The 16,287-nt window shown below is 35.1% G+C and overlaps 3 protein-coding genes across 9 annotated transcripts in view; 2 read left to right on the top strand and 1 right to left on the bottom strand.

Annotated features, from left to right (window-relative positions):
- The first annotated feature begins 3 nt into the window (after positions 1 to 3).
- pon3.2 (paraoxonase 3, tandem duplicate 2) lies at positions 4 to 4,577 on the top strand. The gene is made up of 9 exons (NM_001105122.2): positions 4 to 118; positions 272 to 342; positions 1,803 to 1,858; positions 1,959 to 2,124; positions 2,337 to 2,463; positions 2,537 to 2,737; positions 2,858 to 2,939; positions 4,063 to 4,191; positions 4,371 to 4,577. The coding sequence occupies exons 1-9, from the start codon at positions 42 to 44 to the stop codon at positions 4,530 to 4,532; spliced, it is 1,071 nt and encodes a 356-aa protein (NP_001098592.2). The 5' UTR covers positions 4 to 41; the 3' UTR covers positions 4,533 to 4,577.
- The window catches only part of si:dkey-56f14.7, a 47,912-nt gene continuing 33,694 nt past the window's right edge, over positions 2,070 to 16,287 (bottom strand). For 4 of the 6 annotated variants that reach the window (XM_005158149.6, XM_073925412.1, XM_073925411.1 and 1 more), the window contains one exon: positions 14,882 to 16,237. In XM_005158149.6, coding sequence (XP_005158206.1) covers positions 16,025 to 16,237 — 213 coding nt within the window. In that variant the 3' untranslated portion in view covers positions 14,882 to 16,024. Of the gene's footprint in view, positions 3,151 to 14,881; positions 16,238 to 16,287 lie in introns of those variants that run through there. The other 2 variants (XM_073925413.1, XM_073925414.1) reach the window with 1 other exon arrangement.
- pon1 (paraoxonase 1) lies at positions 5,268 to 15,033 on the top strand. Of its 2 annotated transcripts, XR_012391417.1 has the most exons (10): positions 5,318 to 5,401; positions 5,591 to 5,661; positions 5,781 to 5,836; positions 8,709 to 8,874; positions 9,492 to 9,618; positions 9,703 to 9,903; positions 10,207 to 10,288; positions 11,848 to 11,976; positions 12,209 to 13,350; positions 14,094 to 15,033. XR_012391417.1 is itself a non-coding variant. In NM_001004542.1 (9 exon segments), coding segments are annotated over 9 exon segments (1,071 nt in total). In that variant the 5' UTR covers positions 5,268 to 5,324; the 3' UTR covers positions 12,371 to 15,033.

Raw genomic sequence — 16,287 nt, 5'->3', positions numbered from 1 at the left:
TGTATTGATGGATTGTATTTTGAGTGTTTCAGTCAGTCAGTATGGGTAAGTTAGCAGTTCTCTCGTTAGTTGCTGTTGCTCTGGCAGTATTCATCGGAGAAAGAATCGGCTCATTTAGGTTTGTCGATGTTTATAATCCCATTTAAACAGTTGCAGTAGACGTTTTCTTTGACTAAACGCTGTTCTGAAGTTCTATTTTTGTCACGCCCGCGATGGCTCAAGCAAAAGCATGCTCGTGACAATAATCATTGAAATGTGATCTTCTCCACAGACATTTAATGCTTTCCTACAGAGAACTAACCAAGAATTACCTTTCGAACTGCCAACTAATTACGGGCGTTGGTAAGTTTAGTAAACTATTAATCTACAATAATTTCCAGGTCTGAATGGATTGTTTTGATGCTTCAAACACTGCAAATGAGGAGATTGCAGCGGTATTTTATACAGAATGAGAGTCTGTTTGCAGGATACACTAGTTTTTTTCTAATCACCGTTTGTAAAAAATAATATTAATAATAATTAAGTAGTTTTACATATCTTTCAAACATTGCTGCAATCTTATTTGTAGTGTGCTCTATAAAATGTATTAGCTTAATTCAGCTGGTAAATACACACTAACAAAATGTGTTATTTTCATTATTATTATTAACTTGTAAAGGCTGCTGCACACTCAAAGTACTTTACAGCCATGTCAGGGATCTTCCTAAAGAGAAACAACCCCTGAGGTGACCTTAAACTGATTTGGGTGCACAACTATGCACAGGCCTAGAAGGGCTATTCTCATTTCTTCTGTCTCATTCATCATTCCAAGTGTCCTAGTAGAATTAGAGCATTAGGCCTGTTTTTCAACTTTTATGTAATTCTTAATTATATATCTTGACCATATATGCATGATTTTCTGGATTTTTACTGCTAGAAAATAGATCTGTATTATGAGTTGTGCTCAGTGTTTTGATAATATAAACTCAGAAGCAATTTTTGCAAGCATTACAAACTGACTTGTGTTTGCTGTTTTAATCAAGAAGCCCTTTTAATTACTGCTCTGCATTGTATTATTGTATATGTTTAAGTTAATATTGTAATAAGTCATGCTTGAATGGAAATAGAGCAAATTAAACCTGCAAGTATCTAAATCAGGGGCCTGTACCATGGCTGGCCAGTAAAATTGAGTTTAGGTACCATGAAGCAAGCTCAGCTCCATTATTATTACTTTGAGAAGCGTATTTAATTAACAAAAATGTATTTCTTTAAGTTTAATCAGGCTAATTCCAAAGTAGCAGTTACTGGTAGTATACATTCACATTCACTGGAATTGTATCCAAGCCGACTTCTAAGTGAGGATAAAAGAAGCACTTCAAATCATCTAAGAGTAGCAGTATATTGCAATTTCAAGTCTCATTTTATTCTCATTGTGGTCATAATGAATCTGTCCTACACCTCCTACATATATCAGTGTTTACATGTATAAACAAAAAATTGTGCTACAACCATTTAACTAGTAAACACGCGATATCTATCTTTTCACTTGTAGTATCATTTCAAATAAAACATAAGTTGTGTACTCGAACATTACCCCTTAAAAATATACATTAAGGGTATATTTGGGGTCAAACTGCATTTTTAAATATTCTCTGAGATTCAATTATAATCCTATCAAGATTTGTTTGCATGAAAAACTAATTTAAAAGCAAGTTTTGGGCAAGGTTTTGTAGTGATTTGTAATAATTTCCTCACTTAAATTTGAAGACCTATTTAAAGAAATACTGATGCTGTGGTCATGTATTATTTCTGTGTTTTTACAGAGTTTGGGGCTGAGGACATCACCATTCTTGAAGATGGATTGGCTTTTCTGAGCACTGTATGTCAAAACAACAAAATAATGAATTACTGGGTGTTTTAGAACAGATTTCTCGGCAGAGTTACCAATGTCAACACACTATCAACTGATTTATCCATAGGGCTTGAAGTATCCTGGTGTACCATACTACTCAGAAGACCCTGGAAAGATCTATACCCTGAATCTGTTGGATTTTAAACCCAAAATCGAATCACTGAGCATCAAAGGAGACTTTGACAAAGACTCTTTTAATCCACATGGAATCAGCGTGTACATCGATGACAAAGGTTTGCTATGTTTTTTTAAATAGTTGTACACATGAACAAGAATATTTGCATTATTGAATTCAGCATAAACTGTGCTCATATTGCTACTGTTTCATTTATAACACCAACACAAATTATAAGTAGTTGCAAAGTGGTATTGTGAAATGGATGATTGTTGCACAATTTTTGATCGATGATTATTTATTGGTTGATAAATTCTTCTGTCTTTACAGATGGTGCAATATACCTATTTGTTGTTAATCATCCTCAAGGCAAAAGTCAAGTGGAGATTTTCAGATTTGTCAATCATGAAAATGCCCTTAAACACATCAAAACCATTAAGCATGAACTACTGCATAGGTATGTGCTTTAAAAAGCAAACAGCTTTTCTGTAACCATACAACTTACCGTTAATTGTTTGTTTATTTGTTAGTGTGAATGATATAGTGGCTGTGGGAACTGAAAGCTTTTATGCCACCAATGATCATTACTTCACCAATGACATTCTGAAGTCTTTGGAGCTGCTTTTTTCTTTGCCGTGGTGTGATGTGGTTTATTACAGTCCTGAGACTGTGCAGGTTGTGGCAGGAGGATTCTTATTTGCTAACGGTATAAACATCTCTCCTAACAAAAGGTAAGTAGCTGAAAAAGATGCAATTACAAGTGAAATAAATTAATATAAGGTTATCAATGCAAAAATTGTGGAGTGATGTTATGTTTATGTGTTAATGACACGTATAATATTTCATTTCAGGCATCTGTATGTGTCAAATTTAATGAAACACAAAATTACAGTATTGGAAATACAGAAAACCACTGAACTGTCTCACGTAAAGGTAAACTCAAAATACATGAAAGGTTACTTCTAATTTTATCCCATATAATAGGTAGGACTGTACGATAAATCAAAATTGAATCAAATTTGTGATTTAGCAAAAGCTGCAACCATCATGCACATCTTCACATCAGGGAAGTGCGGCTTCCTGTCTTTGATCAGTAGTAATGTCCTCCAAAGGCCAGAGGCCAGACACAGAAACTGCAAATACACTGCAACAAAGAGACACAGAAAATTAAACAGGATTTAACTGCTTTTATTGATTCACCGTGACTGATAATCACACGACTACGGAATCATCTCAGAGAATTACTTATTTTTGGCATTCATCTGAAGTTTTGAAGTGAGTTTTGAGTAAAACTATATGTCATGAAGCATTTTCTCTTTCAGATGCAGCTGCAGCACAGCTCTGAATCGCTGAGAAGTAAAGCAAACAGCTGTCAAATTACAGATTGATTATATTCAATTTCATAATCATGACTATTAAATCATCTGCAACTTTTGCTTAGCTTGTCAGTGAACAATTGCGCTTCTGTAGTAAATGCTCCATCTGAGGCCGTGTGCATACGAACATGGGTATTTTCAAAACTGCAGTTTTTTTAACGTAGCTTGGCAGTTCACCCTCACCAAAAAGAAATAACAGGTGCTCGAATCAAACCTTTCTGAGAACTCCAGCCAGAAAGATTTTTCAGGGTTTTTCAGGAATTCCAGTTACAGTGGGGTGGTCTGGCCACTAAACTGGATTTTTTTAAAATTATTATGTCAGCGTGCATGCGGTTTCTCTTTTCTGGTTGGCCAGCATGGCAACACAATACTTTTTTTTCACCTTGTGTGTTTTCCACTCAAGTTAAAATATTTGAACTTGCACATCAGATACAAATTCAATCGCATCTATTCACATGTGTGCACTGATTTTGTATGTAATTTACTCACTTGAACAGTGCATCACAATGTGGCCTGAAAGCAGGGGTAGGAGATTTACTGCTGATTTACAGAACTGTTTTTACTGACCTTTTTTTTTTTTTTTTTTAAATCTTAGAATTGTATGTTTGTTGGATAACAACCAGATACAATAAGTTCTTAATAGTTTTGATTGTTATTAATATTATATTTTTCTCACTCAGGAAGTTGATGTGGGATCACTCTGTGATAACATTGAGGTGGATCGTGAGTCTGGAGATTTGTGGCTGGGTTGTCATCCAAACGGTTATAAATTGTTTTTTTCTGATCCAAATGATCCGGCTGGCTCTGAGGTGTGTGAATATGTAGCAAGCATAATGCTTTAGCCAAATTTATTACACCCAAGGTCAAATTTGATGAGCTGATGTTTGAGTCATAAGTTGCTATCCTGTTCTTTTCTTACTATTTTTTGAGCCCTAAACTATTAAGTTAAAAAAAATCTATAACATGTCCTTGTTTTTCTACTGTATAGGTAATCAAGATTGAGAACATCCTCTCTGAAAAGCCTAGAGTGACTCAGGTGTATTCAGATGACGGAAGTGTGATCATCGGCTCATCAGTGGCAGCTCCATATAGAGGAAAACTGCTCATCGGAACAGTTTATCAGAAAGCTCTCATCTGTGACCTTAAATAGTGATACTTACAAATGAACATTAATAATAAAAATTCTTTGAAAGAATTTGTCTAAATCACTTCATTTCAATTTCAGTATAGCAGCAGTGAGCAAAACCTGTACACATTAAGTGATATTTTTTTAAAACATTTCAAACAAAACAAAAAAAAAACATGTTAAGCACATCAGTTTAGATGGCATGTTGAATTACATTAATTGCAAGAATAATCTTTCAGTCTTTACAATGGCACTAGATCCTTCATGATGCAATTTTCACAGCTGACAACTTTCTTAGGTCATTTTTCTAACGTCTAAACTTGGAGCAAATTTTGTTACTGTTATTAAAGTCAATTTATCAGATGTCAGACAACAGTACTTTCCACTGAATGCATTGTACTTTTTGGCCCTGACAGGCTCTTGTCAGAAATTAAACACATTTCCAGGATGTGTCCAAGACGTCACGATGACTTAAAATTAATAAAAACTAACACTGACTTAAACTAACACGAAAATATAAACCAAAATAACTATAGAAAAAAGAAATATTGTAGAACCACTGTATATGCCATGCCTTTTATAACTTCTGGTCAATAAGAATAACAAATGCTGTTTAAGTGTCTTTCAGGTTTATGCAGAAAACAGAATAATACTATAAAAATATAATCTGTATACTGGCCAAGAAACAAAGTTTCCTTCGATTTAGAGATAAGACATGCAAGTGTAGTCCAAAGAGCGTAAAATGCGAGCACATGGCAACACTGATGTTTCGTTTTTGTATTGATGAACTGTATTTGAGTGTTTCAGTCAGTCAGTATGGGTAAGTTAGCAGTTCTCTCGTTAGCTGTTGTTGCTCTGGCAGTTTTCATCGGAGAAAGGCTCGTCACACTGAGGTTTGTCAACATTTGCTTTCCACATTCAATTCAATAAACGTGAATTGGAATTTAATTTCGTGTGCAGCAATAAAGATTTTCGTTTCGATTTTTATCTGGAGTTGTGTGACACTCGCAAACTTGAGCACGGGCTACATATTTATTACATGACACCATTGTAAAATCGTTTAAATTGTATTTTCTCTGCAGACACGTAGCGCTTTCCTACAGAGAACTAACCCAGAATTACCTTCCCAACTGTCACCTAATAAAAGGCATTGGTAAGTGTACACCTTTCATTAGCGCCTCATTTTCACATTGCTGCTATTGTATTGTCATATTTCTTACTGTGCTGATGTGTTTTCCACAATGCACTGTGTAATGTTCGTATTTTAAACAGAATGTGGTTCTGAAGATATCACCATAATTGACGATGGACTAGCTTTTCTGAGTACGGTATGTCACAATGACTAAGCATAAGACTGGGAAAGTTGTAACAAGGGTCAGTTGTAACACTTCCAATTTCTATAACTAATCAGTTGATTCACTTCACACATGCTCAGATTAATCCTCATTCCACATACACAAAAAGGAAAGTCCTGTGACACAGCAGATGTTAAACAGAAAAACTACACTCGAGCTAGTAATATTTTTTACTTGTGTCTTATTTTTGGAATGGTGAAATGCATGAATTGTAGTCAAGCTCATCAAAGTTAAATTATGTAATTTATGTGTGTAGATATTTTTAATGCATGTTGATGGTGATAATGTTTTTTGGGTTGGGATAAACCAAGCCAACAGTCCGCTTTTGGGCTCAATCGTCTTTATGATGCAAGCTGAGATTGCATCACTCAGCGATGCAATGTCAGAATGCACTCAATGGAGAGAGTGACGTCACTGTGATGGCCGGGTAGGATTAGGGGTGGGGTTAGGTGAGAATGTTAAAAAACATTGAATGCAACTCAAATTGCACTACACCAGGTCTGCATACAGACCCCTCATTGGGCTTCGTCGGTCAGTCTTTGTCTGGCTGGTTGGTTTGGTGAGTTCCACACTTGCTTGCCTCTCGTCAGGTTAATGTCGGAGCTCACTGACCCGATTCAGCATGTAGAATCAGCATCACTCTCACTGGTTATTCAACAACAGATTAGAGCATGTGTGTAACAGTGAAGTGACATGAGCAAGCAATACAACCCAAGAAGGAACAGTCTAGCTATTTTTCTCAAATAAATGCAAAAGATATGGATTATTAGATTACCAGACATATTTGCAGGACAAATCCCTTCGTGGTGAGTGACGATTACTGTAATAATGGTACTAAACCTTAATTTGTTTACACTTTTCCGGGTTTGGCATTCTGAACAAGGAACCCTCCCATGCAGTTGCAGAAGGCACACCCTTGAATCAGTCAGCTTTTTGGTCCATATGAGACCAGATGCGAGATAATGGGAGGTGACAACATAGTTGGGGTTTATCGACAATGTTTTGCCTGTCCTCTTTGGGCTCATGAAGCTGCAAACACAAATAGAGCTCAATTGTTAAAGCTGAAGCACATTTTAGTCAGCTTTAGATGGCGCAAAAGCACTAAGGGTCTGAATCCTCTTTTACTATTTTACGGACAAATAAAATACGATCTTTGCACCAGTACATAGTCTTTAAGGGTAGTGTTTATTCTCCTAATGAGTTATGGGTGTATTTTGATCATATTATGCATTAAACCAACCAGAGTGTGATCTCCTGTTTTCTAGAGTCAGTTGCGTCACGCCATGGTATTTACACAGCCGATAAACTGAATGCTTCACTACTGAAAAAACAGTTAAAGACCATCCACAGAAACTACACCTTTCCTTTTAGTCTTCACTCCTTTACTTTTGTGGAGCAGGGAAACGTTGTACGCACTCCACTGAAGACATCCATTAATTTCATTAGTTATGTGCAATTTTTTTTCTCTAAAACTATTTCTATATTCAGTCCTAATTTCAAGCAAGCAATAATAACGAAGTATGGTCAAAAAACTGAGTTGTATCCAAACACGCTTCCTATTCCTATGCCCTTATGGTATACATCTCTAAAACCAAATATAAATATGAATATAATGAAAACTACCACTAATAATAGCATTAAACAAATGCAAATTGTCATAAATAAACTAACTACAACATAGCCGAATTTCAAAGCCTCCCACAAGTGAAGAAGCATGGTAGAAGGTAGTGGTTTTTATTGTATGTAGAAAATTATATATATATATATATATATATATATATATATATATATATATATATATATATATATAATTATATATATATATATATATATATATATATATATATATATATATATATATATATATATATATATATGAAAACAAATACATATGAAAAAATTCAAGGATTAAAATGTTAAATGTATATATATATATATATATATATATATATATATATATATATATATATATACATTTAACATTTTAATCCTTGAATTTTTTCATATGTAAGCATATTTGTTTAATGTTGTACATTCTGTTTGTATCCAATACATTTTGTTTGGACCAACATAGCTGCATATATAACGCACTCATTAAAAATAGCAAGAGTTGCCTCAAAATAGCAATGCACTTACAATGCGCCTTAACACACCTTATTTTCAGACCAGAACACCCATGAGTCCACAATGTGGCACAAATGGATTTGCTGTTAAACACATGTGTTGCAAAACATGAAAATGATAACTGTGCCTTTCTGAAAATAGCAAAAAAATGAAATAAAAATAAATAAATAATTCACATAAACTATGGCAGATGTATTATAGGGCCCATAATGTGACTTCTCACCCAAGGGTGTTACAACTAACCCAGACTATTGGGTTAATTGTAACATTATTCCTCTTTCTGTTTGAAACTAAACTGAATTTTTTAGTTTGTGCTGCATAAATAACATTTATGCCATTTATTAGCAGGTACTTATAACTAGTTTAAATACATTTCAAACATACATGCTTAAAAGATCTCAAAGATATAGAGAAAAACGTAAAAATAAAAAAACTGTTAAAACTATCCCCAGTCATCTCTATGCAATTAACTCTTGAGTAAATTCTTAAATAAAAACAGCCATCTTGTATGTAAATACATCCACAAAACTATGGATTTAGCATTTATATATAGGCTTTGCCTTTTTTGTCGTTTTTTGTCATTTGTGTGTTCATACAAACAAAAATGCAATGTGCAAGTAGTGAAAAGTTCATACGTTCAGATGTTTGAGTGTGAGAATAGTTTAGCGTAGCCTATTTGTACTCTGACAGTGCCTAATGATTTATAATCAACTAAACATAGGGTGTGAAGGCTCCAGGTTTACCATTCTGTTCAGATGACCCTGGAAAGATCTACACACTAAATCTGTTGGATTCTGAACCTAAAATCAAAGCACTGAGCATCAAAGGAGACTTTGACCAAGACACTTTTAATCCCCATGGAATCAGTGTGTACACAGACGACAAAGGTTTGCCATTTATAAGAAATATATAATAAATTTTACTTCAGTAAAAGCCATCATGGTTTTCATATTGAAATGTCATTCCAAACTGAAATATGCAAACTTGACCACTTTGGAATAAAGGTTTTCTAAGGGTACAACCAGGCCGATTCCACATGGAAGCATGACTATTTTACGTATATTTTCAGAAAAATGGCTAATTTCTACATTCAATTACATATGATTATTAAAGGAGGCATGCCCACAAACACAATCCCTAACTCATACCTCATGTGCATTCTATCCGAAAGGCCTTATCTATATGCCCTAATCTCTTCTAAGTTGTCTCTTCAGAGGTTAAGCCCTTCAAAGCGATTAGGGGATAGGGATGAGGCCCTCTGATTGGAATGCATTCTTGTGCATTTGCACATAGTGTTACTTTGGTAAAGTAACATCACCATCTACAGGTCTGGCATGCAAAATACAGCATTTTAGCTGTTTTTCATTGATATGTGTGAATGTGCAACTAATTATCTGAATTCAAAACATTTAAAAAGCACAAAGTAGTCATCTAGTGGTCAAATATGTAATTCAATGAGCTTGCAAAAAGAATTAGAATTCATCCTCTTACTCTCACACTGCAGATGGTACCATGTACTTATTTGTTATTAATCATCCTCGAGGCAACAGTCAAGTGGAGATTTTTGAATTTGTTAAGGATGAACATGCTCTTAAATACATCAAGACCATCGAGCATGAGCTGCTGCACAGGTACATGCAGCTTTAAACCATAATGTTACTGTAACCATAAAACTGACCAGAAATGGAATGATATATTGTTTGTGCATTTCTCAGTGTGAATGATATAGTGGCCGTGGGGACTGAAAGCTTTTATGCCACCAATGATCATTACTTCTCTAATGAGATTCTGAAGATTGTGGAGAATTTCTTCACTTTGCCGTGGTGTGACGTCATCTATTACAGTCCTGAGACTGTGCAGGTTGTGGCAGATGGATTCTTACTTGCCAACGGCATAAACCTCTCCCTTGATAAAAGGCAAGTTTAAAAAATAAATATGAAAATGTGCATAAATTCAAGCAACATACATTTCTTAAAATATGGTTCACTCAAAAAATAAAAATTTACTTACTCTAAAGTGGTTCAAAACCTCTATGAGCTGAACACGAAAGAATAAATTCTGAAAATCTGGAACAATTGACTTCTGTAGTAGGAAAAACAAGCTTTCCAGATTTCAAACAGGTTTGCAACAAGTAAATGATGACAGAATTTTCATTTTTGGGTGAACTGTCCCTTTTTAGTCTTCGTGTGTTTATTGCAAGTAGCTATTATTTGTTTCAGGTATTTGTATGTGTCAGATGTTCTGAAGCACACAGTTACTGTGCTGGAAATAAAGAAAAACACTGTGCTGTCTCGTGTCAAGGTAAACACAAGATATTGAACTATTTGCCTATATATATATTGGTAACAACATAGAATAGTTTAAATCTGTTGTCGACAAAACAGAAATATTTCACAGAAATTTACCTGTGGGTTCTGCAAAAACTCTGGTTCACATTACAAAAAATATATAAACAGTAGTTGTAGTAATCATATTGCGGTTATTATAAATAAGTAATTATTATATAAATTGGAATTTTTTTTAGTTCAGCCAAAATACAGTTATATAAATCATAACAACTGCATAGTTTACAGACTGTACAGTAATGGCTCCTTTCCACTGACTGGTACAGTACGGTACGGTTCGGGTGGGTATGGGCCACCTTTATCAGGCTTGCGTTTCCACTACCAAGGGTACCCTTTTGGTGGGCGTGGTGTATGACAAAGTTTCTGTCGACATCATTTTAGCTCAAGAAAATGTCTACAGTAAAGCTGTACGGGTCGCTTACATATCATATGAGAAGCCCTTCTCACAAAACACACATAAATACTTGTGTATAAATGCTTATTTCTAACTTTTCTATAAACAGGATTTGATTATAACTGCAGGTCAATGACTGCGAAATAGCCTACTGTAACGTGTGTTAATATATTAAATAAATAAATGAATATATATGAACACATACAGACCCTTAGAGTCTCCGATATGTTACCAACTTCAGAAGAACTACACACAACAGACATATAGTCCTTAATTAGGTTCAAAAACAACACGAAATATAGCTCACAGTCATTGCAAACCCCACATCTGTGCCTGTAATCTTCAGCAGCATGTGTGACATTTGTTAGAGAGCGATTCCATCATTCTGTGTTTATAATAGTCCAAAAGGTGATGATAATAATAGTTAAACATGGCAATTTGTTCAGGTGTGCTGAAAAAATAATGTGCTCCTTTTTTCGGCTTTTTCTTTGTTTTTCACGCTTCAGTCTCGCGTTTGTCACTTTCTGACAGGATTGGGTTTTAAAAGCACGTCAATAATCAAGCGCATGTTATTATCATGAGCTCAAGAAGTTTATTATTTCAGATATAGATGCGCGGTGAAGGCAAGGAAGGAAGCGAAACAGGGTAAATCTGCTCTTCTTTTTGGCATTGTGACGACAAGAAGGTTTTTTTGTGCCCGGGTCGACCATGGCTCGTTATTATATGTATATATATATATTTACACTGTAAAAGATCTCTTGGCTGTTTATTTTAAACATGGTGGCTCTTTTGTTGTTATTTTGGCTTGTTGAGTAAACGAATGACGTATCTCTGTACACCAATAGCGTTTAGCTGCGCGTCTAGCTCCGCCTTTTGGTACATTTTCTCATGTTTGGTACCCTTTCGAAAGGGTGCCGAAAAAGTGGTACAGTACGGTTCGGTACGCCTTTTGACAGTGGAAATGGTCATAAAAGCATATGAAACCGAACCGTACCGTACCACTGCCAGTGAAAATATCCACTGCTGTTTTTAACTTGGGTTTCCAGCCACAGGCAGGTGTGGCAAAATCCTTTGTGTTAGTACTGTTAATATGACTTCATGTTCATTTTTTTCTCATTCAGGAGATTAATGTGGGCTCACTCGCTGACAACATAGAGCTAGACCGTGAGTCTGGAGATCTGTGGATTGGTTGCCACCCAAATGGTTTCAAGTTCATGCTTGGTGATCCAAATGATCCACCTGGTTCTGAGGTGTGTCTTATTGTGAATTTGTTTTCTATATTTGCTGGAAATACATATTAATTATAGAAAGTACTCCTTTTTTTAGCGTGTTTATTGAATTTGCTAGTGTTTAAGAATTTATTTATTTGTTAGAATTTGTTATATGAAATCTGATGTTCATATTCTTAATTTTTTTCCATTATTTCACAGCTATGAAGCAGTATCCTCTAAAAATGAATAATGATTCCACTTCCTCCAATAGGTAATCAAGATTGAGAACATCCACTCTGAAAAGCCTCTGGTGACTCAGGTGTATTCAGATAATGGCAGTGTGATCATTGGTTCATCAGTGGCAGCTCCATATAGAGGAAAAGTGCTCATTGGAACAGTTTATCACAAAGTTCTCCTCTGTGATCGTAAATAGTAGTGGTGTAACGGATCACAAATCTCACAGTTCGGATCACACTGCGGTTTTTGAGTCACTGATCAGACCATTATGTCGGATGAGCAAAAAAGGGAGAAGACGAATGTCATTTGCTTTCCATTTATACAGAAAATAAAACTGCCGTGGTTTCAACAAACAAAACGTAGAACATGTCATTTTAATAAAAATAAAAATAGAATTTATATCGAATTTTTACTTTATAGAAATAAAGAACCACCCCCTAGTAAACAGTAATAAAACTCCCTAGGATAGATAATTATAAAGATTTAATTTGGATTGTGTGTAGTTTTATACACTTTTTTTGTGACAAACAAATTAAAGATGTCATGCTACTTGTATTTTTGTGTTAGATCTGAAATATCAGCTTGTGCTAAATCATTCATGGTATTCTTAGTAAATGTTTATTTGGAACAGGCACAATGTTTTGTGCCTGGAATCAATGTTTCTCAACTATCATAAGTACAAGGATCTATCTGGGTAGATGAAGTACAGTTGAATGTTTCCAAAATGTCCGGAATGGCTCTTCAATGGCACTAGCATTCTTAAGACCAAGGGAGTCTATCCAAACCATGTCAATATGAATGATATTAGAGTTGGGTTGATTCAGCAATTGGAAGTGTCATAATCATGTTTTTGATGATAAAGAATGTTAGTATGCCAAAGACCTTTTTATCTTAAAGAACAAAATAGTCTGTGATCAAATTATCTTCCACTAAGCCATTACAATATTCTTATCTTAAAAAGCTGTTTGGCTGGCTTAACTTCTGCAAAATACTACTAGCAGGCCTGTAGCGGTTCAGAAGACCCACCCCTCACTGACAAAAATCCAGAATTTGTACCGCTCATGCTCATTTGTCCTATTTTGACTGCCAACATTCAGTCATTAATTTATTTTTTTTTGGCTTAGTCCCTCTATTAATCTGGGATCGCCACAGCGGAATTAACCACCAACATTTCCAGCATATGTTTTACACAGCGGATGCCCTTCCAGCTCATATGTTTGTTTCACTGAGAAACATCTACACACTCATTCACACACATACACTACAGACAATTTAGCCTACCCAATTCACCTATACCACATGTTTTTGGACTTGTGGGTGAAACCAGAGCACCCGGAGGAAACACGAAAACTCCACACAGACACGCCAACTAACCCAGCCGAGGCTCAAACCAATGACCTTCTTTCTGTGAGGCGAACGTGCTACCCACTGCACCACCATGCAGCCCTGCTATGCCAACATAAATAGTAAAAATAACCCATCGAAAAGGCTTTAAGATCAAGCGGAATCCTGGAGTGACTTTAGTTAATCAGTTTTGGTCGATGCAAACAATTATTTTTCAAGAGTCCAACATCCAGCTGTGCAAGAAAACATCTGACACATAAGAGATATCATGTTTTGCTAATGTATTGTTTTTAAAAAGAGAAAACATTTGACAAGAAACTTTTAGGCGAGGCAGTGGCGCAGTAGGTAGTGCTGTCGCCTCACAGCAAGAAGGTCGCTGGTTCAAACCTTGGCTCAGTTGGCGTTTCTGTGTGGAGTTTGCATGTTCTCCCTGCCTTCATGTGGGTTTCCTTCGGGTGCTCCGGTTTCCCCCACAGTCCAAAGACATGCAGTGCAGGTGAATTGGGTAGACTAAATTGTCCGTATTGTATGAGTGTGTGTGTGGATGTTTCCCAGAGATGGGTTGCAGCTGGAAGGGCATCCGCTGCGTAAAAACTTGCTGGATAAGTTGGTAGTTCATTCCGCTGTGGCGATCCCGGATTAATAAAGGGACTAAGCCAACAAGAAAATGAATGAATGAAGAAACTTTTTTCTAAATCTTGGACCTTATTCTTAACAGAAAACATGACAAAAAAAAGTGTGAAGCACCAAAAGTGACCCATATTAAAATAAATTTGAATACTTATTTGGCAATTGTTGTTATCTAAGAATTTTCAAATGTATTTTTTTTTTACAATAGTGTTTACAAAAATTGTGATGCTCTAAATTATTATTATTATTACGTTTTAATTTTTTTATTATTCAAATTACAATAAACTACAGTTTTTAATTTAAAACTGTTTTTTTATGAAATACGATGTAATAAATTTGTGTTCTAAAAATAAATATTTGCTATATTTCTTTAATCTAAATATTTAGTAAACATTTTTGGTGCATCAAAAAGTGTGGTTATCACAACCATCCGACAAGCTACTTGAGCTAAAAAAAAAATTGTGCTTAAAATGTCACCTAAATTCAGTATTAAAATCTCACAATTAAATAGAAAATGAGGTGAATAACTGCAAAAAGGTCCACTTCTTGAGAAAAATAAACCACCTCTTTCACCAGGTTGGCTATGGGCATGACTAGCCCAACATTGCCTGTCTCCACATACTTTGGGCATGTACAAGTGGTTGGTACAACTTCAGGACAATATAATGTTGTAATTATCCACAGTTCGAGTGAACTTGGTACAAATGAGTACATTAAAGATCTGGACATCAGCTGCTGACAAAATCTCCATGTTTATTGCACAAAACAATGATCAGGATCCAGAATGATTGCCTTATTTTGTATAATTGATACTTGATACTGTACTTTGTATTTGTTTTTTGTTTCTGTTAACTTTTATTCATTAAATACCCCAGTTTAAAGAGACAGCAGGGGAGGGGGTGGGGGTAGTTGAATTGATTTATTTCATCATATTGTTTTCTTAGCCTGTTCACTGTAAAACCCAAAAAGTTAAGGTAACTCAAACCAAGGAAACCGATTGCAACAAAACATTTAAGTTCAAAAACTAATCCTAATGAGTACTGTGAACTTAATCCATTTGAGTAAATGAAGCAATTCAAGCACAGTAAAAGCCAACGAATGAAGAGAACTTAAACCAACTGAGTACTGTAAAACCAAATAAGTTAACTCTAACAGTTTCTGAAAACCGATTGCACAAACCATGAGTTAAAAAACTAATCTATATGAGTACTGTGAACTTACTCCATTTAAGTTGAAGTAATGAGGTATTTAATTGACTCATTACCTTCAACACTGAGTTCAAAACGTTTTTAAAATGAGTAGAATTAACTTTCAGCAAATTTTAAGTTAACTGCAAAATATAAAATCACAACAAAATCAGCAAAAGTCTGATTTAACAAATGTTAACTTGCAATAGCAACAAAGTCAGAAGTCATAATTACCTTTTTGATTTTTTTTTTTTATTCAATGGCAGAAAGTAGTCTCTATAATTAACTGTCACTTTATTTTTCAGGATGATTTAGTTTATCTTTTTATCAAATTACTAGCACATTTGTAACAGTCCAAGAATGAGTTATGTGTGGTGTTTTATGTATGAGTATGAAACAAATGCAGTTTCACTTTTTTTTTCATGTACACATAGTTACACAAAATGTTGTGCATGATAGCAAGTTGAGTATTTGTTATAACAGGTGACTAAAAAGAAATATCACTGTCGTTTTCCTCAGTGAAGTCATAGCAGTAATTTACAGGGAATATAAAACTAAAGCATCACATCATAGTCACAATCTAGAGGAGAAAAAAATGATTCCGTCCATATAATAGGGATAGACGTATAATAGAATAAAAGAGAAGAAGGTGAATACATCCTTGCAGCTGATGATGGACATTTCCAGTCTCAATTGTGCTGCTGGGTAAAGTCGTAAACAAAATTGTAAGTGCTGGGCTCTTTGGGAACAGGAGGAGCGACATCAGGAATCTGAATGTTTTCGAGGTCCAAAAGGCGAAGTTTCAGCTCCATAGTAACCAGTGTGTCCATATCTGATCTTGTGAGCTCAGTTGTCATCTCTTTTCCCAAAAGAGCATTTAAACCATCAGTCCATATACAGTACTAGTGGGGAAAATATAATTGCGCTCCAGTTAGTAAAGACACTGAATGAA

Source organism: Danio rerio, chromosome 16, assembly GCF_049306965.1.
Source record: "Danio rerio strain Tuebingen ecotype United States chromosome 16, GRCz12tu, whole genome shotgun sequence".
In the NCBI taxonomy this organism is placed as follows: domain Eukaryota; kingdom Metazoa; phylum Chordata; class Actinopteri; order Cypriniformes; family Danionidae; genus Danio; species Danio rerio.
Note: the sequence above shows the minus strand (reverse complement) of the source record. Positions and strands in the feature narration are given on the sequence as shown.

What these genes read in the sequence shown, in the direction of transcription:
- pon3.2 (NM_001105122.2), top strand. Translation starts at nt 42, where the DNA reads ATGGGTAAGTTAGCAGTTCTCTCGTTAGTTGCTGTTGCTCTGGCAGTA. An exon ending in GATTGGCTTTTCTGAGCACT is followed by an intron (nt 1,859 to 1,958) that starts GTATGTCAAAAC and finishes ATTTATCCATAG; the next exon opens with GGCTTGAAGTATCCTGGTGT. An exon ending in AACATCTCTCCTAACAAAAG is followed by an intron (nt 2,738 to 2,857) that starts GTAAGTAGCTGA and finishes ATTTCATTTCAG; the next exon opens with GCATCTGTATGTGTCAAATT.